Source organism: Montipora capricornis, chromosome 4 (genome assembly GCF_036669925.1).
Source record: "Montipora capricornis isolate CH-2021 chromosome 4, ASM3666992v2, whole genome shotgun sequence".
Taxonomy (NCBI): Eukaryota; Metazoa; Cnidaria; class Anthozoa; order Scleractinia; family Acroporidae; genus Montipora; species Montipora capricornis.
Window position 1 is genome coordinate 1,183,609 of NC_090886.1, and position 27,992 is coordinate 1,211,600.

The 27,992-nt window shown below is 38.2% G+C and overlaps 3 protein-coding genes across 4 annotated transcripts in view; all 3 read right to left on the minus strand.

The window, feature by feature from the left end:
* Nucleotides 1–546: 546 nt before the first annotated feature.
* LOC138045087 (uncharacterized) lies at nucleotides 547–12,264 on the minus strand. 2 transcript variants are annotated; one of them, XM_068891466.1, is made up of 6 exons: nucleotides 12,122–12,212; nucleotides 8,012–8,073; nucleotides 6,554–6,699; nucleotides 3,489–3,842; nucleotides 2,794–2,946; nucleotides 547–1,899 (listed from the first exon to the last, which is right to left on the minus strand). In XM_068891466.1, exons 3-6 carry the CDS (start codon nucleotides 6,642–6,644, stop codon nucleotides 1,835–1,837), a joined length of 663 nt encoding a protein of 220 aa, XP_068747567.1. In that variant the 5' UTR covers nucleotides 6,645–6,699; nucleotides 8,012–8,073; nucleotides 12,122–12,212; the 3' UTR covers nucleotides 547–1,834. The 2 variants fall into 2 exon arrangements, with proteins under 2 accessions (XP_068747567.1, XP_068747568.1); XM_068891467.1 differs by lacking the exon at nucleotides 8,012–8,073 and having other exon boundaries at nucleotides 12,122–12,264.
* A 1,749-nt stretch (nucleotides 12,265–14,013) lies between these two features.
* Nucleotides 14,014–20,220, minus strand: LOC138044389 (uncharacterized). The gene is made up of 6 exons (XM_068890908.1): nucleotides 20,036–20,220; nucleotides 19,691–19,793; nucleotides 18,643–19,070; nucleotides 16,984–17,140; nucleotides 16,446–16,583; nucleotides 14,014–15,091 (listed from the first exon to the last, which is right to left on the minus strand). Exons 1-6 carry the CDS (start codon nucleotides 20,036–20,038, stop codon nucleotides 14,982–14,984), a joined length of 939 nt encoding a protein of 312 aa, XP_068747009.1. The 5' UTR covers nucleotides 20,039–20,220; the 3' UTR covers nucleotides 14,014–14,981.
* A 1,757-nt stretch (nucleotides 20,221–21,977) lies between these two features.
* The window catches only part of LOC138045088 (uncharacterized), a 6,260-nt gene continuing 245 nt past the window's right edge, over nucleotides 21,978–27,992 (minus strand). The window contains exons 2-6 of the mRNA XM_068891468.1: nucleotides 26,600–26,981; nucleotides 25,034–25,094; nucleotides 24,524–24,668; nucleotides 24,025–24,192; nucleotides 21,978–22,478 (exon numbers count right to left, since the gene is read on the minus strand). Of these exons, the coding sequence (XP_068747569.1) occupies nucleotides 22,420–22,478; nucleotides 24,025–24,192; nucleotides 24,524–24,668; nucleotides 25,034–25,094; nucleotides 26,600–26,981 (815 nt within the window). The 3' untranslated portion in view covers nucleotides 21,978–22,419. The remainder of the gene's footprint in view (nucleotides 22,479–24,024; nucleotides 24,193–24,523; nucleotides 24,669–25,033; nucleotides 25,095–26,599; nucleotides 26,982–27,992) is intronic.

Consider the following 27,992-nt stretch of genomic DNA (forward strand, 5'->3'; position numbering starts at 1 on the left):
CGACACACTACAGACACGTGTTGGGCGACGCGTTGGTGGGATCTGATTCTTTACTTTTACTGAGTTTTGAATATCATTAGATGTCATTCCTGAGTGTAATTTTTTGCAAGTGCGCTAATAAATAAAACAGCTTGGTGCACATTGAAATTTGTTGATTAAATTACCGGTATTTGAATTTTGGAGTCCCACACGTTTATGAATTGAGCAGTAACAACTAACCATTAATAGCAACAGCAGGTGCTATAACACGGTAGCATTGCTGTAGCTAGCAAGCAAGCAAGCATGTACAATATGTGAGCCATGTATTAAAAGCTAACCGTTTTAAAATGGGTGCTTAGACTCAGCACTATTTGAAAGTGCTCTCAGATGCCTCACAGGTTGTGCATCCCCCAAGTAAGTAAGCAAGCAAGCACCAAAGCAGAACATTGGGGGATTTGTTTACCATAAATAACCACCACCACTATCCTTCTGATTCTCCCTAGCATGCTAACCAAAACAAGAAGTGTATCAGGCATATTTTTTTTGTGTTCCATTAGGTCTGCATGATTTCAAACAACGTTTTTATTTTACAGCCCAAAACAATCAATAAGAATGTAAGCAAAATTGACATTAAAAAGAAAGAAACAATTTCAAATACTACAAATTTATTCGATAAATATTTCCTCTCTTGGTTGAAGTTATTAATCATTGAAAAAAAAACTAAATTAAGTATGGTCTTTTGAGTTGTAGTCAATAAACCATTAAATGCAAAATGCCATTGCTCTTAAATTTTTCATGTACACAACAAAAACCTGCAAACTAGCTTGTCTGCTTTCATCAACATTTGGAGCGTCAATAACAGATTGAGCTGCAAATATTGTGGTAAGATTAGTGACTGGCTAAATGAACGTACAATATACCACTTTTTTAACCTTTAAGAGGCAATAAAACATGTACTTTTTCCTGTGCTTTGATTATTCCATTGCTTTGCGATTCAGACTGGTTCATCACACTGGCTACAATGCACCGTCAAAGTACTTTTACTTTAGTTTGGTTTACAACATTCAGCTTACAACTGTTAAATTGTCCAAGTTATGAATCCTTCCAGATTTTGTCATGCCTGTAATCATGTGTTACATGATGTTGTCTCAACACATATTATTTTATGCACTGCAACTTAATGAGAGTGCTTTCGTTCTTGAACGGACAAAAGAAATTCTGCAATTCTGCAGTACTTACATTAACATGTTCTTAATAAACTACCAACAGTAAATCCTATAGGATTCTTTGTTATTACAATATCCTCTGGAAAGTATGCTTTAAAACAAGATGTTTTTGTGTAAAAAAAAGTGCAGTGTGCAGAATGTGCTCCAAACAAAAGGTTTTAAACAAAGTTACCGCTAAAAACTTTTATCCAAAAAATACTATGTCTTGTTCCTTCAGGATGTTGTCATTGTCCAACTTCTATCTATACTTCAATGTTAAAAAACATTATTTACACTCCCAGGAAAGACTGCACATCTAAATAAAGTACCTATCACTTAAATATTTTTTTTTTTCTTGTGTCAAAAAATGGATTAAGTGTTAATAAACAGCAAAATCAAAGGGAAGAAAATAATTACAGTAGTTAATTTTGTGATTATTATAAATGAGAATTTTTTTTGTTAAATTGAAATCAATATATAAAGTTAAAATTATCATCTTGACAATAATAGCTATTTTCAAAGATTTGGTGACATGTTTACTTTGTACTATCATTGCAGATGCTCTATAATTTTGCCTTGCCTCACTAATCACAATTAAAACTTCTTGACTATTGTCATTACTGAACAAAACACTTTTGTCTGTAACTTCTTCAAACTTCTGTTGGGCTGTGATTTTCTTTGGTAGAGCTGTACTTCCCATTTTTCATGGTAACATCTAAAGATCAACAAAATAAAATGAGTGATCACAAACTCTACTGCAGGGGCCATCCTCAAGTTATTTCTTGTGCAAGAACAATTTATTTTATTTTTATGATTATTGTCATTAAATTTTGTAAGCTAGTATGCTTCAGTAATGTGAAGATTTTCCAGAGGACACCTTGAATTATTTATCTTGCTCTTAATGCCAAGAAACTCTCCTTTTGGCAAAAGAAGTAGAAATAGCATATTCATCAGCCAAACCCCCCACCCCAAGGCTTTTCAGGATAGCTTTGGTCATACTCCTTGTTACACAGTCCATGATTACTACCATATTTAGCCGTGTATAAGTTGCTGACCCATTTTTGATGGCAAAAAACGAAATTTTCTTTATTTCCTAGTTAAATGTTTGTGGGATACTAATCTTGAGATTTCTTTGACATAATTTGAGGAACTGTGAATAAAAAAAAAATCACAGCAAGTCTCGAGCACTTTTATTCAGTAGTTCAGCAATATTCTTGTATGTGCGGACATTTCATGTTTTGTTTGAAAAAACAGAGGGGATGTCCTTTTGAGCTTTCCTCCTTTAATAACATAAAAGTTTCAGTGTTACTTCAGAATTGTGCTAGTGAGTATCTTCAACATTTAGAGTTGAACAAATCCTTTTTTATTTCAACTGGAAAGCCATCCTGTTCCACTACATTTGTTTCACCCAAGATGAAGATAATGCTAATTTTAAATAAATTATCTAGCTGGAACTTGGCTCTAAATTTTCGACTCTTGTATAAGTCGTGGGCAATTTATGGGCTTAACGAAGCCCAGTGTTGCCTATCAGAAAGTTGAGGCAGTTTTGTTGTAACAAGTATGTTCAGCTATGTTTGATTTCTCCATTTTGATTATTTCTCTACCTTACCTGTGTTGTTTGTTTTATCTGATTTGCAGCATTTCTCTTTGACTTTGTACATAAGTCCCTTATCTTTGCCACACATGATCATTTCAATAATCAGGACACACAAAGCAAAAAACCCCACGACAGCTATGCCAATCTGGTATGGAAGGACATCCACTAATGGTTTCAAAAGTACAAAAAATTGTTAGAAATTTGTTCAATGCACTACAAAAACTTAATTTACTGACCATAGCTTTACTTTTCTGAGCATCTGTTTCCACTAACACATCAAAATGGGCCACATGTAATCCAGGAGTAGTTCAGGCCTTACATTTGAACTTCTCTTTAAAGTGTGGGCCTGAAAACAGTTATGTTTCCTGAATCACTTGCTCTTGTCTCTTAACATGATATATTTGCTTTCACAAAGATCGGAAAATTTGCACTCATTTTTTCTTGAAAAGAGTGGGCGATGTGTCTCAACAGTTGGAAGGGACAGGATTGGTATGTGGACGCCTCCAACCTGCTTTGAAAGTGGTCAACATGTTGTCACCTTCTGTGAAGCTAATTTTAACTTTGTCAATGGCTGTTTGAACCGCTTCCTCCCAACACTACCCCACAAACTGGAAGTTTTAGATAGATACATTTGGCTCAGTAAGGTTTGTAACAAGATCCTGTCTTATAAAATACTTAGAAAGTGCAACTTTTTTTATTTCATTTACCTGACTTGCTTGGTCCAGTTCTAGTTCGACCGAAACCAGGGGGAAGTTGGCATTTACAATTTTTATCATCTGGAATTTCCTCTTCACCACATTCTAGGTTACACTGGCATTCACACTGAGTATGATTACGAACAACCACAGTTGTTTGTTTGTCACTTGTGAGACTCGTCACTTCCAGATTTACTTCTTGTATATTTACTGGGATGCATGGCTTTTGACTGGGAGTTAAACCCTTGCATGTTCCAACGCAGCGAAATAGTTTAATGTGATGGGGTTTATAAGATTCCTCCACAAGGACTACTGTTGGTCTTGGCCTACAGTCTTCTTCTGGTAGACGTACTGAAGACACTCTCACTGAAATAAAAAGGGTTTTTGTGAAATTATGCGTTGCAAGCAGAAAAAAAAAGATCTTAATTTTCAATTTTCTTTTTGAAAAACAAAATCAGTGAATTTTAGTAAGATCAAATGCTCATAAGAAAGAACTGGATCCAACAAGATCAAGTTCCTTGCCTTTGCTTTGTTTCTGCTAATTGCTCCAATGTATTTGCTAATTTAGTGCGTGGATGCTCTTGTGGGAAGAATTGTTTCTGCTAATTTCTCCAATGTATTTGCAAATTCAGTATGTGGATGTTCATGTGGGAAGAGTTGTTCCTTGTAAGATTGCATTAACCCTTTCACTCCCAAGGGGGATCCCATTGACAAGTAAAATTGTCTGGCGTTAGTGGCATTAGTCTCAGTGGCCCTTACAGGAGTGAAAGGGTACTTAATTAATTAATTCAGGGTTTAGTCATAAACTTAGAAGTTGTCATGGCATTTACTTCAGCTTAATGAAATGTTTTGAGGACAAATTAAGGTGGTCTGTCCCTATTCTTCTCTTCATTGAAATAATTATGGATAGCAACTGACTTAGCAAGCACAGATTATGGATACAAACTTGGACTATTGCAAAATTGGAGCTTAAAAATATTTAATAAGATCGCATGAAAGTAGTATGAAGAATGCAGGGGTTATATGAGACCATGCAGGTTACTGCTACACAAACGTGACTGCTGAAATGCTGGGCTGCGTGACAAAATTGTTAATTGGTTGAAGGAACGTCCTTTTCAATTACATGATGGAAGTTAAGCAGCTGTGCCATTCGCAAGTCAGATTGGTGTATGGTCTTTAGATCTGTCCAATGACCAGTATGAGTGATATTCTTGACTGGTCTCATGTAAATGAATAGAAGGATTTTTTATGGCTTCTTACGTATATAGGCTTTTATTGGTCTGAGTTTGTGTTGGTCTCCTGTAATCACCACCTCAAACTGGTTTTACCCTCTAAATGAATGATCCCACAATTCAAGGTTTATCAGATCACCAAATATTTTACGGTTTGGTCCCATTGACAACTGGAGAAAGTTTTAATTAGTACATGCCGCTATACAGATTTGACACATACATGTACTAGGATGAAGTACTCGTTAAGTCATGGAAACATTAACAATATTTCAGGACACTTCTTAAAGAAATATTTTAGCTGCATAACTTAAATCAATATTATTTTAAAAATTTCCATCTTCGAGCTGTCGGTCACAGACGTTGTTCAATCAATGAAAAACGTGTGAATCTGTTTATCCTTCATTCTTTAAGCCTTGGGCAAGCCATCAAACGGCCTGTTTGTAGAAGAGAATTATTTCGCTGACCGTAACACTTTTCTTAAGTAAGCTTAAATGCTAAGGGGAAAAAATAACGTGATTGAGCACTGTTAGACTGAGACGTCTTCTGAGGAAGAGGAGTTTTCGAACATCATCAAATACATAAGCTTACTACTCCTTGGCAAACTCCCACGACTCCAATTAATAAACAAGAAACAATGTACGAATACCTCGAATGTGTAAAGCGTGGTTGTAAAAATACACAGCTTTAATTGAACACGAGATATCCTCGATTTACACCAAATGAATAATTTTAGTATGAAATTACTTAAACGTTACAAACAAAATCGGAAAATTCCTATTCTACAAAATTCGAGATCGTTTATAGTCAAATTAAGGAAGCCTAACCCACTAGCAAATATTCCTGATCTTGCTCTTTCAACCGCGTAAAAACATCCCGACATAGCTGACAGCAGAGTCAATTGTTCCGTTTCATCAAAATGCTAAGGGATTTCTTAAGGGTCAGTACTTCGTGTCCCAAGAACTCAGTATAAAAAGGGAAAGAAAATTCTCTGCGGATGTTTTGATCGTAACTTAAGTCGCTTTAAAAGTTGTTTAAGGTGCCAAATTCCTCACATTACTGTCCGTCACTAAGAGAGCTGTTTAAAATACACAGTGAATAGTGATTTCGTGAGCGAGAATTTCTTCAAACAGTTGCGAAAATGTGAGGCAACGCGCCCAAAGTACAACTTCACTTATTGCTGGCGTTCGCGTGGTTATTGTTATCTCGAAATCACGAAATGAGCACAATTACTTACAAGAACAAATTTCGCGGCTTTTCCACGATGCCTGTCGCTTCACACGATAGAGATGTCCAGACGTGATAAATAACAGCTGATCTTACTTTTTATCGATATATTTTTATTGGGAACTTGGTTGAAGTGGAATGGTTTAAAGTTCTTTGGAGCAAATGGAAACTGATCAAAGGTTAACGTTGTCTGTTGAAAAGGATGACTTGGCCAGTGACGTTTCAGTGTCGATTTCATCTAAACTCATTCAAAAACAACCTCGAGGGTGTTTCAAACCATTCTTTGAAAGCATTAGACTTCTTTAACCGATTACCATAAAAAAAAAAAGCATCAGTCATACCACGAAAGACTTGAACAACAACATTAATTATCTTATTCTCTTCCTATAAAGACTGAATAGTTCTTCCGAGGATCTTAATCCAAGAATCGAAGGCAAAAAATCAGCTAGAGCTTAATATTATTTTTAAATGAGTACCTCACTGATTCAAAGCAAGCTTAGATTTCGTTTGTTTTTAGGTAATTAGCACGCAGCTTAAAGCAAATCTAAGTCGTCATTAGGCACCTCGGATACTGTTCTAACTAAATTTCAATTAGCAACTTCATTGTGAGGAAGTACTTACTTGGTGATAACTCAAGAAAGGCCATAGCAAATACAACCAGCAGCGAAATTCTAGATAATCTTCTACAAACGTTACACAAACGACAGTCCATTTCTTCAATTCTTCTGGCGTCACTACGAATGGAGTTTGTTAGTGGTCCTCTCGCGCTGAAAAGAATACACACGGATGCAACGAATGAATGACAGAACGCTTGATCAAGAAAATAATTATAGAAGTCCTCTGCTCCCTCCGCCTAATTTTCAACAACCAATCAGATAAAAAGAATGAGTTCACAAACTTCCGGTTTTATCGGCAGTGGTGTGAACTAATGGAAGACCGGAAATTCAAATCGTTGTTTAATAACTACCCTTGATCCAGAGTGGGCTTTATCCAAAAAGATTGCGATGTGAATAGCGTTCTCCCCTATTATATAGACCTTGAATAAAATATTTTCATTTGGTACGCCATTTCCCTGTTTAAATTTTGGCCGGGGTAACGTCAAAATCGGTGGTATCTAAAACATACCCAGCCCATTCAATTTATCTTGCGGTATTATTTTTCTCATATCTTCATAATCTTTTATATCGAGACCCTGCCGGCCAAGGAAGCTTTGAGGATAAAGTGATAATTGAAAGCGCTTCTAATAATTAAATAGAATGCAATAAGTAACAAGATCTACATATTCGTTCTTCATACTTTCCGAAATCGACGGAAGCGTTTTTTTACTGGGTTTTCCCCTCCATTCAAGAAAATTCCAGGACGAAAAATATTGCATATCCAAACGTTGCCAAGGGCTGTTTGCGTGAAGTGATGTCAAAAGCAATTTCATTCAAATGGAACTGCTATTACTAAAACGTTAGAGTATTTGCTTGAACTAGCTGGATTTATTACTTTTACATTACATGTTGTGTGACGTGACTGTAAAATGAATGAAGACAATTAGGGCCGTTTATACGAGAGAGAAAATAAGCCGCGGCTTGCTCTGGCCGCGGCGTACATAATACGCGAAAGAACTATGTATACGAGTATAAACTCCCATGAACGTAGATTTTGTACCATTTATACGGGCTGTTCGCGTCTTATGTAAGCCGCGGCTTATTTTCTCTCGTTTTAACGGCCCTGTTGATTGCGTCGAAATGTGTGCAGGTTTGATATCGATGCCCAAACAGATGCTGTTGCAAGCGTTTTGACGACAAAGGGCATGGCTCCTGGAGAAATCAGATAATTCAATTTGTTTGTTAACTTCCTGTACCGATAATATTGCGTTATTTCGTAGTGTTTCCTGAATATCGACTTTACGAAACACGTGCTGGCTACGGCCAAACATTCCTAAGTTCCTTCTTCACTCTCCCTGTTATCATCCTTTTCCTGATGTTTTATATGTGGTCTTTCCTTAATTTCCGACCAAAATTAGAGAGCTTTAATGCAACTGATCTATTTTGATTGATTTTATGAAATCTAAATGTGCAACTGGCGTACCTCGCTCTCTGAATGCAATTTTAAACTTTGTCCTTCTCCGATTCTTTCCAGTTCTTGGGGACCTGAAGGGTTTAATTTAAATGAAAGTATTTTACATTGATTTATGTTTTCACAAGTATTCATAATCGTAGCGGCATCAACTTATAAACATCAAACAACCTTTGACGTCATAGAATGACGTAAATTAATTTAACTATGTTTTGGTATCACCTATAAAAAAAACAGCGGGACTTCAACATTTTTGTGTTATTGCTAAAAACGACTGTAGATTGTATACTTCACCGTAAAAAGACTACAAGAAGTTATTCCACATACTCAAGTGATGATTAATTGTTGAGTAGTGGAATCCATCCATTCATTGGTCTCATGACCCTCCAGTGTGAAGTCAAGCGTTGTTGCATATTATAGCGGTGCTTTACTGTGATGCCTTTATAAGGCATTGTCGAGAATGTGTTTCTCTGAGTCACAATACCGTGTAAAAAGATTTGAAGTAGTTATGATGTGCATGAACCTTTCCGCGTGTATTCTTTAACATTATCTCTTCTAAAAAATATGTGGCCGTTAAATTGTTGCTTACGGTACGCATGCAGAGGCTTTGAATAGAAAAACATTGCTGATGACAAGGATTGCTAAACTTTGATGATGATAAAATAAATTTTAATAAAAACCTGTGAATAGTCTCGACTAATGACTGATTATCGGGTATAGAATGTTGTCATGACATTAATTAAAATAAGTACCTATAATCAGTTCTAACTATCTCTGATCAACGAACGAAATGATATGTGAAAAGATATAAGAAATCATATATCTCTGATCATCGGGTATAAAAATGACATCTTCCTGGTCTTGAATCCACATTTTCTAAACTAATTCATAACTTGAAAAGAACCTTTCAAGTATAAGTTTTGCCTTAGTCTCAGTAAAGTTGTTTTTTCTCTCCAACCGGGAGATGGAATTCTATTTATGTCCGTCGCCCCGTTACGCCTAAATATTTGTCATAAATGGGGATCAAATGTTGACAAGACAAGGAGTGTACGGTTTTATTTGATTGCACTACTTTCCAAATTTAAAAGAAGCAGCGATAGAACAAGCTTTTACTTCCGAAAAACTGGGATGTTTTTAACTTGCGCCCATCGGTCCCATCCGATTGCACGAACTCAGTGGTATTTCTTTTTATTCTTGTTTACTGTCCGCCAAAGGAACCATGGACACTTGCTAATTCTCACATACAGTTTATACTAGCAACTACACTGAGGCATACATTCTTTTTCATCTTTTTTTTTTCCCGTGTACCAGTGTTATCAGGAGCGAACAACAAATTCTGTGGCCAAAAACAAACCACCCACGTTTAGCTCTGCCTTTGTTTGCTAAATTACATTTATTTAATTTAAGCTTTTCAGTTATCTCGACTGTCCCATACCCTCGGGAAGTCGTCCACGCCGTGCGAGATTTTTATTGCGATTCCGAGGAGACAATTTCTCTTGCAATTTTGTATACAATTCCTAAACGGAGCATCGTCGTAGAGTTACGACAATTTCAGAACAAGCAATAAACTAGGCGATGGCCAGCCTTAGTGTGGGAAATCCCCGAATTATTTGCCATTTTTGTTGAATCCAAAAACGGAAGTGTAAGTAGAAATGTAATAAACGACGTTGTCGAAAAAGATTTTCAATGAATGTCAACGAAGAGGCAACCATTCCATATCATACCTATACGATCAAATCATACCCTGATACATCGTACAATTTAGAGGTGTCTACTGGCATTTTCTCACTGTGTTTAAATTACTTGACACCCTATCAACAGAAACTTTTAGAATCGAGTGTTAAGGTGAAGTGAAACACTAATTACATCGCACCGTTTGTCATTTTGTTAGCAGGTATCCGCCCATCCAAAGCCCCAATAAAAACGCTGAAGCCGGTACATATCTCATTAGAACTGCTTGTCTAAAACTGGAATAGAAATTTCCCAAACATACAAATCAGCATCATTTTTGTCGTTGTGATATTGATTAAAGAAATTAAGAGAGGAATTTTTCACAGGCTGAGATAAAGCGTTGATCGACGCATTCAGATCTATGTAATTGTACCTATGAAAATAATATAAATAGATTTTTTTTGGCTTCTTGAACGATCTGTCGAGATGACAAGGAATGGCGTTTCCTCTTTTGAGAAGTATAGGCTGTCGTTCCGAAGATATTTGACCCTTTTCTTACCGGAGATTGAGAATTACAGATTTCACTCTGGTTAACGCCATATGATTTTACTCGCTGACTGATTTCGGTGCACTTCAGGTGTGAAGGGATAAACAGGTCTCCGCGTCAGAAATTGGCTCAGAATTAAGATAAATCACAAAATATAGAAATTATCTCTTAAAATGAAGGTGACTTTCTACCGGCTTGAAATGACAACGACTGTGCTGTTACCATGGCGACCATTTTGGTGTTGCAGGGTCTTCGTTAAAGGGAACCTTAACAAAAAATAGGGTTAAACACTTAATCAAAAAATAACTTTAAATCACGGCAAATAACCGTTACAGTCAAGTCAGTCTAAAGTATTTTCAAAGAAAGGGAGTGTTTGTGTCCGAAATAAATAAGTTTTAGAATCGCCTATTCGATTTTGTTTTCAAATTTCGCGGGCGCCGCCATCTTAAATAGTTGTGACGTGTTGTGGTTACCCTGTTGTTATTAGACAAAAGCTCTTTGTGTCAGAACAATAGGACAACCGTAACACGTCACAGTTATTCAAGATGGCTGCGCCCGCGAAATTTGAAAGTGGAAATAAGCAATTTTAAAATTCACTTTTCTTGATATAAACACTGTTTTAGAAACAATTTTGTTTGTAAACATGATTTTCTTCGGTTTAAACGTATTCTGTAATAAGAGTGGAGGTTCCCTTCAAAGGAACTTTCTGCATCCTGACAGACTTATTTGCTTCATTGCAGATTTTCAAATATAATTGAAGGAGATGAGGTAAAATGTTACACAACGTTATTCTTTGTCAGTTTTCAAAGGCTTTCAGTGTAAATGCGCTGAATACATTTTTTTGTTTCAAATATACGACCAGGTAATAAAATCTTTCAAGGCAGATCAGTGTTACCCGAAACTGAGCGAAAGCTACAGCTAATCTTCATCAATATAATAAGCTTACTATGTTTCTTATCAGTTTTCATTTACATTGTCACTGCATCTTTGCTTTTGTCATCTGGGACAAGCTAAGATGATATCTCTCCCGCAAAAGGAAATCTTCGCTTTCACTGCGTATCAGACGGTGAAATCTGTTTCAGTTTTAATCTCTTCTGTTATCGACATCTAGCGAGTCAAGATCACCCTGGAGTTCAGAACCTTTTGCTGTAGCAGAAAAGTAGAATTGCTACAAACCTGGCCAAGGGATTTTAGCTTATTTGATTAGTTTTTTAACGATTGTCTTTTAAAAAGGTCTTCAAATGTCTCTAAACGAGCATTTAGACATTAAATGCCAAAAAGTTAGTTGTATCACTTGAAATCCCTTCTTTACATACAGAAGACCACGGGTTACTGACGGCTTCAAGCAAAATACGAAAGGCCTTTCGTGTAAGCGTATACGCCACAAATTAGACCCATAAAACTGAATCAGGAATGAAAGCGTTCGCACGGACAGTGGGAAAACGTTTAGAACGTCGGCTTTCGTATCTCAGTCTAGGTACGGCGGTCAATTTACTTTTATCAGCTGATTTAATTAGATACAACGGCAGATTTCTTTCTTCACTCTCCAACTTACAACTTTAGGATCACAGTTGCTCAGTTAACAAATTCGATGTCTTTGTGGGAGTTTTTGTAAGCAACGTGCAAAACTTTCTCCGTCTGTTGCTAACTGCACGCAAGTCATGACTAGCAAGAGGCAATTTGCCCACCAAAAAAGAAAAAAACTCGTCCAAAGTTATGCATTGTTGGAGACAGATGGATCTTAAGTACAGGCATAGAAGTTGCTTTTGAGAAGGGTTCTCATTGCTGGTTTATGTGGAACTGATGACGCTGAAAGTTTCATAAATTGCCTCCTAGCATGTCTAATAACATAATATGGAAATGATTCCTTGCAAAGATATCAAGTAAATATTGTCTCCACTTACCTTCTGCCTGATACTGAATGACAAAGTTGACCTTCTCTACACGAAACAAGAAGCAGATTTATTGCACGGCTTTTTTCCTTCTATGGGATTTAGTTTAGAAATGCGGAACTCATCGGATCCTTTGACAGTGTACATTTAACGTCAAACTTCTCAAAGGGTGGAACACTGACGCTGGCGAATTATATTTCTGTCATATAAATACCTTGTAATCTTATTAGTTTGAAAGAAATATATTAATTTGTTTTTCAAACATGTCTGCCTGTTCAGGTCAAAGCTGCCAACCAATGAATCGTTACAATATTGTGTAACTGATCATTTCATCTTATAACCTTTACCATTGTCAAGTAAGGGCGAGCAGTGCTTTCTCTGTATCGTCCTCTGTAAATATGTAAATAAAAGGAAAAAAAGTTACAATATTGTCTGAGAACTGCCTCTTTTTCGGAATCGTCCATATTTTTATTTTGCTCTTCTGAAAAAGGCGTCTGGAGCTGGAGAAGTTTGAACGCCGGGAGGAATCGCAATTATTATCTTCCTCTGACTTTAAATCTCCGTTCGTCCATCATCGACGACTTCTTAGGAATGATGAACACGATCTGCGGGTTAATAGGAGATATTTCTGAGAGCCGGATTCGCGCATTTCCTGAGTTTATTTGAGGATTACTGTACCAGACTTAAACCTTTCGCCACGGGAAAATGCGTTCATGTGGCCCGGTTTTGCAAAAATAAAATCAAACGCATTAACCGATATTTCATGTAGTAATAATTATTACCTCTGCATTTGTTAATTAAATTGAATACCAATCATAAGCTGGTTATAATTACCACGTCTTAAACTATTACCTTTTTCAGTGAAATGAACATGAAAAAAAAAAAAGAAAACAGCTTGAAGCGGCTGACAAAAAACTACTATTTTGACCAGGATCGGAGGGTCTGAAGAAAATATGGGTTTATTAGAGAACGGCGCTCTTCGTTTATTGATCATCAGTGGCCGATTAGAGTATGTTTTAACCTATTACTTATAATTCAATCCACATTCCTTTCTTTCCATCTCACATGCATCAAAATGGTTTGCAAAAGATATTTGGCAACCAACTTCGGCCCTTCCCTACAATATCGATATCAGACCGGCTGGAGATTGTATTAATAGATATCGGTAAAGTAATATTGTCGAGATGACGCACGTAACTCCAACCTTTAGGATCTGTCAGGGAAATAGTTCACATTCTCTGAAACTTTACTGAGAGAGTCTACTAAGGCTTTGAAAGGGCAGAAACATGATGGGAAACTATTAAACGAGGAGATATTTAGATTTGTTTTAAGACTGGAATATCTGAATATGACCAAAAATCGTCGAATATTCACATAATGTCCCGTTATTCTTCTCTCAAAGTCAACATCTCTTTAGTGCATTAATACAGATGACAAACGTCACTCAAGTGTCTATGACTCTATTCCTAAAGTAAATATAAATAGTTCCGACAACGCCGGTTAATCCTGTTGTCGTAAACGGTTTGGTCCAAAAGGGACATTTTTAATGTTGGGTGGAATCTTATTCCCTTTTAATTAATAAGTGAGAGCTACGTAGAGCGAGTTTCATTCCAGTGTTGTAAAACCAAAACCAAAGTAATTACTTTGACCAATCAAAAAGGACGGAGACAATCCAGTAAACCAATCAAAACTTGATGTAATTACACGTAGCCGACACAAAGCGCGGGAAAATGTTTACGCGCAAGCCACGACTGGTTTGGTTTCACTTCTGATTGATGAAAAATTGGCGCGAGAACTTTGAACCAATCACTGAGTGAAGAAATGCAAAACTAAAGCAATTCGCTAATTACTTCCCACATTCGATTGAAAACCGCTCTATTTAAAACAATGCAACAAACATTTCATGATGACAAAACTATATTGTTCTTTATTGTAAATATCGCTTTCGAACGTTACAAAACACGTTTTCAATAAATAAGAACCTTGCTTTGGCTGCCTTTTTATGCAACACATAAATACAGCTTGCTTTCTACATGCTCAAATAAATAATTCTTCTGATAACTTTACTTCATAAATTAAATATTATCATGTCCTTTGAGGATGGATCTTGCTGTTAAAAATTGTTTACAATCCTAGTATTTGTAATACGGCCAAATAATAGCTTGATACTGATCTTTATTTTCTGTTATTATGGGTAACCTATCATAGAATACAACTTTTTATCTTGCTGAATTTCAATAAAAAATTGTAACATACAGCGTGCATTTCTGAACAGTAAAAAGATGTGACCTATTTGACAACAGGGAAAGGTGGCAGTTAATTACATAGTTAATAGAAGTGAATGGTTTTGAAACCAGACAAATTTCTTTGTTGTAGGTTTTTGTTCTCTTTTTTGGCCTTGACCGTGCACAAAACACAATCGTTGTTTACTCCGTATTGAGGAACTAACCAATAGAAACGTGTTGGTTACGTAATTCATGCATAGCGTATGAGCGCAAAACAAAAGATTGTTCACGGTCGTGGGACATTCCAACCTAAATCTTGGCATCTTTGTTTGCTCCTTTGATGTTTGCCGAGCTTCAAAACCAGTCCCCTTTATTAACTATGTTTATTCAGTCCACGGCCAGTACAAATTGTAACTTGATTAAAGATTAGCTACACACAAGAAAGATGTCTCTACGTTTCAAAACTAGTAAATTGAATTTAAACGTTTATGGTCGAGTTGTTTGAATCCTTGGTGGAATTCCTATTTCATTTTATATGTCACCTCAATTTCTTTCCCTTCAGCTTAAATTACGCGTATTTAAAATCATGTCAGCTCTTAATCGGGGATTTACGTAAATTGATCAGGAACGTTTTTGTTGGCTCAAATTTAAACATCGCCGCAAGCAGCTACGTTTCTTTGTCCAATGTCGGTAACAGTGGTACTGTTAGAGTCATCACAAATATCTTCCCTTGAACCATCAATGTTGGAACAATCATCTATAAGAGAGAAAAACAGAAAACAACGTTATTATGGGTATTTGTGTACACACCGCGGTGTTCACAATTGAATTTTCCAAAACAATCGTCAAATTACAGTTTAATGAAGTTTCTAGGTGAAGGTCACTTGTTGGTTATAGAGTGTTTTCACTCACGCGTTAAGACGGTCATGTTGGTGTACAAAACAATAGCAAAATATAGAACAAGTTTTGCATAATAATCGAGTCAAATTTCCAAAAAGACTTCAGTCGCTATTGTTCTGTATACCAATATGGCCACCGTGACGTCAAGGTCACATGCTCAATGACTGAACAGTTTATTTGGTGTGCTGCTAAGGTTTAGAGAAAGGGAAGTTTTGAGACCGGAAAGCAAAAGTACACCCGTACGAATAGTGTGACGTCGGCCGAAAACATTCCATAGACTGAGCAATGGAACACAACAGCAGTGAAGTCCTTTTTCTCTTGTGAAACTTGTGAACCTAAAAAAAAAGTGGTTGAAGAGGCGGATACCAGGGTCCTTAAGATTGGAGGACGACTACGACTACGAGTTTTCCGTCCTGAGCATGCGCAGAAGATTTGGAGGCCGACAATCAGGCCGACACAGATTGGTCTTTCAGGGAGCTCTCTTCAAAATGAAAACCTTATCCTCGTAGTCTTGTCCTTATCATCACAAAATGAAAACAAGCGCTGGGAATTTTAATTGCCGCCATTTTGCCGCGTCGTTGCTTCTATGGCAAATTTGATTGGTACCAGTCCCCCGCGCGTGGAAATGATTCCCGCGTGGGTCAAAGCATGCGCACTCACTTTGCTGCGGTGTCGAGGCCGACATTTTTCGAAGTGTGCATGCTCAGAACGAAAAAAATCGTCGTTCTCGTAGTCGTCTTCATTCTGCGATCTAAAGGTCTCTAATATTCAAAGGCTCTGCTCACGACGAGAGAAACGGTTTCTGAAGCTAGAACTCTTTCAGGGTAACATCCCCTCTGAACCCCAAAACAGAGACTAATAAGCGACCCGTTAAACAGTTAGTAGGAGCTCTTCCGGAAGCTCTTCACCCGGAAGGAACAACCGTACCCTACCCTGATCGATAGTTTTCTCAAATCTGGTCATTTTTAGATTCGAGGCCCCTCTTTGCTATTTCAGGCTCTTGTCTAATTTACGCCTTTTTGACGGATGTGGCCTTGGCGGAAAAGCTCAGTGTTCCATACATGGAAGGTCTCTGAAAACTATCACTCCAAGCAGAGGCAGCGAAATTGTAGGCTTCCGTGACTTGAGCTCTTGGTATAGCTCCAAATTTATATTTATCAATAATTTTGTCCTTCAGTAATATTTACAGTGCTGTGATAATGAAGAATTACCTTTGTCTGAGGAACAGCTTCTGGTCAAGCGATAAATTAATCCAGCTTTCTTGCGGAACAGGATTGCATCAAACACCAAATACAACAATAGGAACTGACCCAAAAAGAGACCGATGTAAAGATCCTGGCGTAGTCCACCTAGCAAACGAATAAACGGATCATTATTAGCATCTGTGCACGAGGTCCTATGTCACAGTAAAAACAGGGACAAACAAACATGTCTTTTTCAAGGAGTGTAGTGATTAGGCAAGTGCACCTAATACTCCTAGTCGCTTCATGCTACGGAAACCGGGCATAGGCTCCGGCGTGTTGGGCCACTGGCTCGTAAGCAGACTTTATCTTTTTGTTACGTGGGGCGGAATAACGGAATAACGACTTATGTTATCCGGTTTAAGTAGATTTTTTCATCGGAAGAATGAGATTGTTTTAACTGGAATACATATATAATGGAATAACGAAAATTTGCGAGCAGGAATACTGGAATATATAAGCCTTTTCACTCCCCGAATAGCATACGCTTGTGTTATATGAGAAATACCTTTTTGTTGAGGCCGTGAAGCGAACACTTTACTTGTATCTGGTGCATTTTCGTTTATGCATCTGCAGGTTTTCTCGTCTACAATTTTATTCTGTTTTTCACAGCTCCTGTATTTTCTGTCCTTACAAACGCAACTGCACTCCGAGGGGCTCCAAGCCTAAGGAACACAAAAAGGATAAACAACACTTTGTTGAACATATTTGTCGAAGCTGATTCTTAGACGTGGTTTCGGACTAGAGCGACAATAAATAAATTCTTTGGTAACTGCATTTGCGCAGCGCGTGCGTTAAAACTTTGTTAGCATAACGATTGACTGTTTGGCTGGTGCTTCTGATTAATTTAATAATTCGTCACTCAGCCGTAAAACATTACTCGTTGAGTTGAGTGCTCAACTTTAGACTGCAGGATGTTACCTCACTCAAATAGTGTTTTTTAGTCTAAAGTAACTGAAAATAGGACTTCTTTAATGTATGTGGTGACACCCATAATTATAAACAACGAGGTAATTATTCTCGAAAAAACTAGTATAGGCTAAATATCATATAATGAACAGATAAAATTATCCGACTTCCAAGAGGAAATATTCGACACTTCTATTTTACAAAAGTGTAAAGAAAACTGAAAAGTTTTTATTTCCGATCATAGCGTATCTTTAATTTCTTTCTTTCTATTATTTTGCATACATTTCGTCCTGCATAATTATGACGTACTGCAAGTCATGTCACACCCTTAGACCAGTTTAACCCGTATTGATTTGAACCAGGAACTCATGATCTGGAGTCAAAACTCCCGTATTTCGTCGGAGTTTTCTCGTTTTCTCGGATCGTCTGTATTTAGAGCAACATTGTGCCTCCCGGATCCAATCAACGCACAGAGTCTCCGTTGAAATCACACATGCATATGCTAATCACTAAAATCAATGAGGAGATGAATATTTCCTCAAACCAGTTTCAACACTTTCAGCAAACTGTATTATTTGGAAGGATTTACTCTACAACAATGTTTTGCGTAACGGCAATGTTATGGTATCAAATGAAACGCCAATAACAAGACGCACCATTAATGTGACGTGAGAGAATTTTTGTAAACTTTTTAGAGAGACTTATCATAGCCTGCCAATCACTTTCCAGCAATACAAATTGGTGGTCACCAAGTTCGTTTTTGAGATATAAGCACTTAAATGCAAAATGTAGGGCGTTTTTAGATGGCTCTCTTGTTGCCATGGCGACCTGTTATGTCACATGAGCAACTTATTAAGCAATTATTGCCATTTCATTTGGTACCATAACATTGCCGTTATGTGAAACAGTGTTGTACAGTTGATCCTTCTAATAAGACATTTCCTCAAAGTTGTTGAAACTAGTTTGAGCCACCTTAAAACAAAACAAAGCGCTGTACTAGTTGTTTGTTACTAATGATAAGCTCCTGATTGCAATAATATTAGCAATAATGATGAACTTTAGTATATACCCCACAAGTGAATAATACTCTCCGCGCTCGCTGATTGGCTAACTCGGAGGTGATTATCCAAGTACCATTCACCTTCGGTGAATTATTATTTAAGTGTCAACTGTATTTAGCGCTGAAGCACTACTTCGGGACAATGCACAGAAAACAAATCAAATTAAACAACTGATATCAAATCTGTGGCGATCATACCTTGTTTGATGGGCAAGTCTGCGGTTCCTTATCACACACACATCTGCAATGTCTTTTACTCCACCTGAAGCCATTGTCACAGGGCTTCAGTGGCCCCTTTTTACCATATTTACACTTGCATTGACAAAGATCGGGTTTCCATTCCTCGAATTCCAAATTACAGTCCTCGATGCCAATCACACATTCGCATCCACATTGCGTGTGATTTCGTTCCTTAAAAGTTGTCATCTCTTCTGTACCGACCACTTGGACTGTGACGGGTACCTCCTTAAACTGCAGTGAGATACATGACTTGACTGTGGGTTTAATCCTGTCGCATGATCCACCGCAGCGATTTAACTTCACAAAGTAAGGAAAGAACTTGAAGTTCGGGTTATCAATAGCGACCAGTGTGGGGCGTGGTCTGCAGCACTCATTGTCAATTTTATCTAATGTGGAAAAAAGAAATACGATGTTAAGAATTACGGAAACTCGGTTAAGGCAAACTGCTTTTGGTTCTGCTTTTGGCCGTGGAATGCATGGCCATTCAGTAAATCAACTTAATTTAAATCAAATCAAAATTTTCCTGATTATCATAAAATATTCGTTCGATTTCCTTCGATTAATTAAGAGTGTCTAGAGAGGCGATGGACATAAAGCCAGTCGTCAGCGTTCCATAAGATCTTCAAACTCTAAATGTCGTGTTCTCTTCAAGTTTATAAATCTCATGCATAACAGCCCTTTGATCATGCAGTAAACGTTATGATCGAGGTCACCTGCATTTCGTATGTATCAAATTGCATGGGAAATTGCAAAAATGATATGCGAAATAAATATAATCATCATCATATCATTATCTACCCTCGGATTTAAGAGTAGCTTGATGTAGCTAGTGTCTCCGAGCATTTACCGTCTCAACCATGATACACCACAGGCAGACAGAATATACGCCCCTTAAGTTTCGGACCCTCGAAAAACGGAGTCTTGGTCTTCGGCAAATAGATATCAGTGATAGGACAAATTGTGGAGGCTTTATAGCTAGTTCTTTTGTGTAAGGGAGAAAAGTTACCTGAGTGTATTAAAAACGGTAGAAGAAGAAGGATAAACATAAATATCTGCATTGTTGTTGTTGTTGTCCTGGAATGGAGATTTTCCAGATTTTTACTTGGTATCTGTAGAAAGCAATGTATAGATGTCGATTAGAAATTTGAAACTTATTTCCTTTCAAGTACGCTCTGAAAGAACCTAGGCAAAGCTCGATGTACAAATTTGCAGATGATTCCGTCTTTCTTTATGAAGCAAAAAATGATAATGGTTCAGTGTTTTCCCTCTGTTACCACAATACATCAAATGAATTGATGATTAAACCGGTGCTATGGATGACTGAGTTAGTCACAAGAAGAGTTTGGCTTACCATAAATCTCTAGAATTGTTGTGATCGGCGAATTAATCCGATTATGGTGCAATATTTTGCCAACTTGAAGTAAAGTTCGTTCCTTATATGCAGCTTCTGTCACAAAGTACTCAAGTGTTTGATTCTCCAGCGATGAGTTCCTGTCTTTTATAACGAGATGAACACAGCAAACCAGCTTTAGTTATAAGATCGGAAATCCTCTCCTCTCTTTTACATTCCCAGACAGACCACGCCACACGTCCTTTCTGATCTTTCGCGACCTCTCCGTCATTCCTCACAGTTCTGGAATGTTCATGATCAAGGTATCTATTACATAGCAAGCTGAGATCAAAAGCGTCAACAAAACTTGGATAGTTTAAAAAATGATCACATAAAATGAGTGATCACATTTAACAAAAGAAAATTATCAAGTTTGTTATCTTCTTTCAATCGATGGGAACGAACGGTCGATTTAGACAAACATCAAGTGCTTGAAATTTTAAGAAACTTCTCCCAAATTTGGAATCTGGGGTCTAGGAGGAAGCTTGGAATATTTTTGTGATAACGTAAGCTCCACCTATTCCTCTGAATGTAACGGTTTATCTTCTTAGCCAGTGTCCAACTTTCAGGTTAAAGAATCGCATTATTGGCTTGGAAAAGATCTAGTCTCTGCCTATGAGCAACCCTTAAAAACTATTTTCATTTTCCATTCGGGTTTATGGAAACCGATAAGAAGTTATTCAAGATTCCCGGCGTTCTCCATCTTAGGGATTGTGAATTTCATAAAAGAGACTAAGACTTTTCTTGCAGGGTATAGTTATTTTGGGAAAGAAATCCCTAATCCGTTGATGGTGGATGTGCAAAGACCATACATTTGACTAACAGTCGGTTTGATTTAAAAGTTTTCCGAGTGAGCATTCAGTCTTGCCTGCCATTGGCATTGCAGAGGAAGAAAACACTATTCACCGTATAAATCAAGGTAAAACACCGCACCTTTTTTTGGGAGGGGTGTGGGGAGAGAAAGAAATTGAATGGATATATCTATTAAATTCTGTTATTTATACATCCACTCCCACTTTATTTACAAGTACAGTGGCCCACGTTGTGGGTGGAAAACGAACTCCACGTCCTCATTTTACGTCAAGTTTGTTTTCTGGTTTTCATATTTTTATCTTTCATTGTTACATTGTAATATTTCGAATTAACGTCACAGGATCTAAGATTAGCCTGTTTGAGTATTAAGTTTCCGGGTTTTATCGCGACGATACTTTTCATTAACGTCACACGATCAAAGGTCAAGTAAATTCTAGCACACCTTTCGGAGCTGATAATTATGCTGTTAAACATTTCCTCACGAAAGCACAACATGGTGTGGGTGGTCACGGTAATTCTGTTTCAAATTGCTTCATGAATTCTGTTGCCCTTATGAAGTCGGAACAAATTTAAAATAGAAAAGGTTTTTTTTTCTCTCTCTACTCCTTTAATGACCCCCGGGTCAAACCCTGTCTCCCTAATAAATACAAAACGCGGTTTCAATAACCGTCAAAATCATTTTAGCTTCAGCCATTAATTCTTCAACGGCCGCAGCGCAGGCGCATTTTATTTAAAAGAGCGAAATCACCTTTCTTTCTAATAATAGTATCTCTTATCGCTGACAAGATATGTGAGTATAATTTATCTACCTAAAGTTCGAACGTAAAACAGCACTTGGGTTTATGGGGCAGGCAGGATAGTGTAGTGGTGGATAGAACACTGCACATTGTACTGATCTGGGATCGCGATCCCATCGTTGCTGAGGCAGTTTGCTCAGCTCTTTCCTCGCCGTGTGCGACGGGCTTAGGTTGAGTTTGTTTGAACAACAGACCTCTGTAAGAAAGAGTGAATAAGTCAACAAAAAAGAAAAACAACAAAACTCATACACCCTTGCTAAGCCGGACACCCTTGTATTCAAACTGACACTCAGTAGGGCTAAAGTCTTTACTTTATTTAACCATCCTAAAATATACACTTTCTTTTGACCAATTTTAAATCTATTTGTAACTTACTTTGTTTACGTGCTTTACTAAAGACAACTTATTTCTTTTCACAGAAAAGAACAGATAATCAAAAAGAAATTACAAGATTGTGCATCGTGCACTTTTTTCATTTCGTTTTTAGCTAACATTTTACTCTTGATTAAAAGGTTACCGTTATGAATGTTGATATAGAAGAATATGAGAAAAATACAATATTCCTAATGAATTTTAAAACCTCCTAAATTTACACCTGAAAAGACTAAAATCGTTTTCTTCCGCTATTTCTGGATATGGCTAGTTTAATCTTCGCCAAAGCCTGATTTGTCTTCATTGCGTACTTTGCAGACCCAGCGGAGATTAGTGTGAACAACGTTTTCTTCCTGTACTGCATCAAACGGTTGTTATACAGTGAATCACAGTTCCACGGCATTGAGATTGGGGACCTACAACTATGAAAAAAAATGAGATCAATTGTTGTCACACGCACCAAAAACGTCAGGTGATGATCTTTAGGCTATAAGCAAAGCGACAAAAGGGAAATTAATTCTGGACAAACACTTAATGGCTCAGGTAATAATATTTTGAAAAATACGCTCATGCGGATTCAGAGCCGAAAGCACATACCAGGAATCCAATATTAACCAATATTTCGTCAGGCGTGGACTGACTTCTTCAGGGATTGAAGTGATTTGCCGTTACAATTTGTTGAAATTCAAGTATAAGATTTCAGATAAAAGTAGGTAACGGAGAGCAGTTTCTTTATGGCTTAGATCAACAGCCTGATTCTATTTAAATTTCAGAAAATTGTAACGGCAAATCACTTAACTCCCTGAAAAAGTCAGGCCGTGCCTTAAAAAATATTGGTTAAACAAAAAAAAAAAAAAATATATATATATAAATCCTCACAGCCGTACAACCAGCCTTACATTATTATTTTGTTTTAAATCTACAAATTATTTGGTACTTATATCTCCCAAGATCCGGCACTTGTACTTTGTTCAGCTGGTCCTTGCTTAAGAAATTGTGAAAACACCCGCTAAAACTTCCTGGGCAGTGGGATTTTGCGCATGTGCATACCGAACACACATACTAAACGCACGCGCGATACAAATGGAAACATGAACCGTATTTTTCACAAAAAGGTTGGAAGCGCAGGAAAATTTAAGATGTGTACGCGGGGCACAAAAACAAGCATCCGCTGAAGTGCGCAAAAAAAAAGTAGAATACATACAATATTTGCGGCAGGCGTATTCATCAAGAAACAAGGAAAACGAGGTGAATGCGCACAACGTAGGAGCATTTTTTTGTAGTCGTATCTTATTTTAAAAAAAAGGATTAAAACCGGAACGTATGTAACATGCGCAAAGTGCACAAAGGCTTCATCCTTCCGTTTTCAAGGCACCCAAAAATGCAGCATGGGCAAACTTCGCTAATCGATGTGGAGCGAGGACGGGAAGACATGTGATGTGTCTACTGCAGAAAACCTTCCCAACTCGTGTGAAGCGTACGAAGGGATATGACATGTGCGGTGGGCTGAAAAAGCACAGGGAAAGGTCTTACGTCCGCAAACTGACCTCAAATGGATACAGGTCTTGGATTGCAGAAAACTGGTGTGAGGCGGGAGAACACGTTGTTGCAAAAAGATCATCCGGCAAAGAATTATATTATAGTTAGGCGAACCTCAAGGCACAAGAAGGCGGCTCTAGTAGGAGGCAGTACGGCACAAGGGGTTACGACGGTTGCCTTTCCTGGTAGTCCCTCGTTCAACTTTTCGGACGCACTTGTAAATAGCCAACTAGTTTGCCTCCAGTCAGTTGGGTTGTTGTTCTGTTGTTTCGTTGATTGTGTTTCAATGGCTCTGAAAAGCCCCGGCTTGTTGGGAGTGGTCAGTTAAGTATTGTATTGTAAGCGAAGAGGGGGAAGTAGGAAGATAACAATTTTTATTGATTTTGAGTACAGTTTATCACCTCCTTATGCAAATCTCCATGAACTTACTTGTTTCGTCTGAGTTTGTCATCTGACTGGTCTGCGATCCCGCTGATTTCATACAAGATCGGTTTGATGCTTTACACTGATAACACAAGAGGCCAACTAGCAGAAGAATCACTAACAAGGCCGTAACCAGTAAAGCAACAAAAATAGCTGAGACATGAGCAAAGGGACCTGTAAAATAAAGCAGCTCATTAATGAAAAAAGAGAAAACATTTAGGGCAACAGTTTCCAAACTGATGAGGAGACGACATTTTGAATCTTACTACAACTGAGAAATTTGCTAGGATACCTGTTTTTAGTAAATAGCAGCGCTCTGATCGGCTACTCAAACTCCAATATAATAGGAGTGCTTTGATTGGCTACTCAAATTCTGAATATCCTTTGCTACACAGCTTAGTTTTGATATGATACAGAATCAGCTGATACGCTTATCCCCTTGCCAGCGGTTTTGGCGGTAAACCCCAGAAACATTTCCCGTAAAATTCCGTGGCAATTTTGTTACCTTTTCCCTTTGAATCATCCGCTCTTGGGATTTGTGCTCTGTCTTTACAATTACAGGAAGAATCGTCCATGTCCTTGCCTTGTAAATAACACTTACTCTTGTAGAACGTGCTACAGACACATGAACATTTATCAGGGTCCCATTCCTAAGACAAAAACGCAAAAAAAGTTATATCTTCGAGTGTAAGTATTCCGTTTTAATGCAAAAGCTATGCGATTGTGTCAATTGCTGAGAATTTGACGAGGGGGCCACCACCAACGGGATTCGAGGTACGCTACAAGCGGAAACGATCAAGCAGGAGGGGCAGTTCGCCATCGACAGTAGCAACCTATGATGCTGACTATGAAGGAAGGACGTTTCCCTTGCCTATTGTGGAGACTTCATTTTCCTGATTGAGAGTACTGGTAAAACCTTTCGTATTTTATGAACTAGAGTTGACACTAAAGGGTTATTGACTGACATTGGCAAGTCTCCTAGTTTCGAAATGGCTGCAAAGCTTTAATTTATTACCTTTTGAGCTGGACAGGCGCCGATTCGACTACATTCATAACGGCAAGAGTTGGGGTTCCACCTGGAAAAGAAAGCTTACAGTGTGAATAATAGCTATAACTAAATTCCAAGGACCTACATTGGTCTCCATAGCTATAGGCAATTTAACAAATCGAAAGTGGTTCAGCGTTGTCTGTACTCTTATCGACAACGATATTCGTTATCACAGTGGTCAAAATGTTGTGGACTCACAAGGCGCAGCCGACTGACCACTGTGATGACGTATATCGTTGTCGATAAGAGTACAGACAACGCTGAACCACTTTCGATTTGTTTTTGACCACAATATTCAACGCCAAAGAAGTGTTTATTTCCGAGCGTGACCAAAATCATGACACGAGGAAAAAAGGAAAAGGGTTGTCTATAACTTTCTCGCAATACGATTGGTTTATTTTCCAAAATGAGCGTTCCTGATTGGTTATTGCATTGCGCGACAAATTGACGCGAGCATGACGCGAGCATTGACGAGCGCAGCGTTGTCTAGACTCTTATCGTCAACGGCGAATTAGCCAATCAGATTGTGAGATTACAAGCAATTGTGGTATAAGTCGCCGGTACCCATTTACTACATTTGGGTGGAGAGAGACGGTGTGGAGAAGAGTTTTTTCTTTCTTTCAGAAAACACGGTGACAACTCTTATCGACAACGGCGAATTAGCCAATCAGATTGCGAGATTTCAAGCAATTGCGGTAAAACATTAATTGTTTTGTTTTCTGTCTTTTTAAACCACGTGTTTGCCGATCGGGGAAGGACCCGAGATCTAAATACCCACATCATCTACAAGAACGTAAGCACTAAAAGATTACATTTTTCGCCAGAATGACAACGACCTAAAAGGAGGGACGTGGCGTGACTGATTCATTAGGGCTTTGCAATCTCTGACCACACACTGCCGTTGTTCTTAATAGAGCGGTTTTCAAATGAGTGCCGTAAAACCAAAACCAAAGTAATTACTTTGGCCAATCAAAAAGGACGGAGACAAATCCAGTAAACCAATCAAAACTCGAAGTAATTACACGTAGCCGACACAAAGCGCGGGAAAATGTGCACGCCCGGGCCACAATTGGTTTTGGTTCACTTCTGATTGGTTGAAAAAGTGGCGCGAGAACTTGGAACCAATCCCTGAGTGAAGTAATGCAAAACCAAAGTAATTCACTAACTACTTTCGACACTCAATTGAAAACCACTCTAGGCTCCGTTCAATTTCAACTGGTCTTTTTCCCGCCAGCCGACTTTAATCGTTATTGGGCAACTCCGTAGAGGTAAAGGGTCTAGGTTCATGCTCAATTATTTATATTTACCCCAGGGTAACTGTGGAAATTCTGGTCACTTCAGAGCGACTTAAGCCTCGGTTTGAAAGCGAATTTATGGGACACTCTCTGTAATGTATTTTTTAGTTATACGTTTCACTCGAATATAAACTGATTTTCATAAGAAAGACGTCGCATTGAGACACGCTTGGAAGAAGAGGCCGAGGTCTATTTTGAAATAGTCTACTACTTTAATGACCACTTTGAATCTTCCCACCTGAAGCCATTTTTACGGGGTATGATGTGTTCTGGTGGACCTCTAACACCATACAAACATTCGCATGCACACGTGTCCGGTTTCCATATCTGGACTTTTTGCAGACATTCAGTTGGTTTCCTTTTGCAGGCTTGTCCACAGGTCGTGTGGTTCATTACCCGTAATTCGGTTTCGGTCCATGTCTTCGTGGAACGCACCGTTATTTTTAACTCCCTTTGCACAGTGGCCACACACTCTACGTTTTGAGGATTTAGAGCCTTTACTGATCCTTGACAGCGGTGCAGTGTGACGAAATATGGAAAATATCTGTGCTGAAGGGCATCCACTGGGACTGTTGTTGCTATCGGTTTGCTGCACACTACAGGTGGGAGATCCACAGCTCCTAGAAGATAAGACAATAATTATTAATAAAATACCGCAAGCGGAGCTCCGCGCGGAAGGCGCGCACGCGGAGCACCTTGGGTAACAAAAGGTTTTGGTCACCGTACAACCGTACGTACGTCCACCCATCAATGTATGCCAATGAGACCAGTATCACGTGACCATATCGCGGGCTCAAGTTTAGGTACTGGGTTTCGATTGAATCGCAACCTCAAGCCAGGTTAACTTATATTGTAAGAATAAATAACCCGGGAGTTCCCGCTCTTAGGCTTGGCTAAATCTACTTCTGCATGTTAACACTGAAAGTGAACACCATTGGGCTTGTCACTCGGCATAAATAGAAATAATAAGTGAAACTCATAATGTGACAGACAACGCCTTTAAATAGTATCAGACACAAGTTTTTCCTCGCGAGTTCTAGTGTCGTGTGCGTGATTGTTCCCGACCGCGTGACCTTCCTCCAACTGTTGGTTTTGGTTCTTTTAATCTCGAGCTTTCATTCCTCTTGTACGGTTCAACTTCCCGTATCGCATTTCCAGTCTTTCCCAGACGCGAACTGAGTCCCTCCGTATGGTCTGGCGAAATTTATATTTTGTTTCTAAAAAAAACATCGGGAAGTTGATAAAAGGGGCACCCCCGAAATTCCTTCAGTTCGAATCGATGCCGAACTATAGTTGTACACTTTTGAGAAATGTTTGTAAGGCTTAGCTTCAACTGTCGTTTGAATTAATCAAAATAAACTCTTTTTTTTCCGGCAATGTATACTCACAATACGAAACGAGAACCGGAAGTTGTAGCGAAAGATTCGGATTAGAAGGGAAATAGTTTGACATCCATTCATTCAAAGCCTTGTCACTAACTATACTTGACCGAGATACTTCGCTTTCTCAAGAAATTGTTTCGCATCTTTAGAGCAAGATGTATTTCTAGACGTAGATTCATAAAACAGAATGTACCAAAAAGGTAAACTACCATTCTGCACCCGAGAAACCTAAATGGAATAAGTTACTAT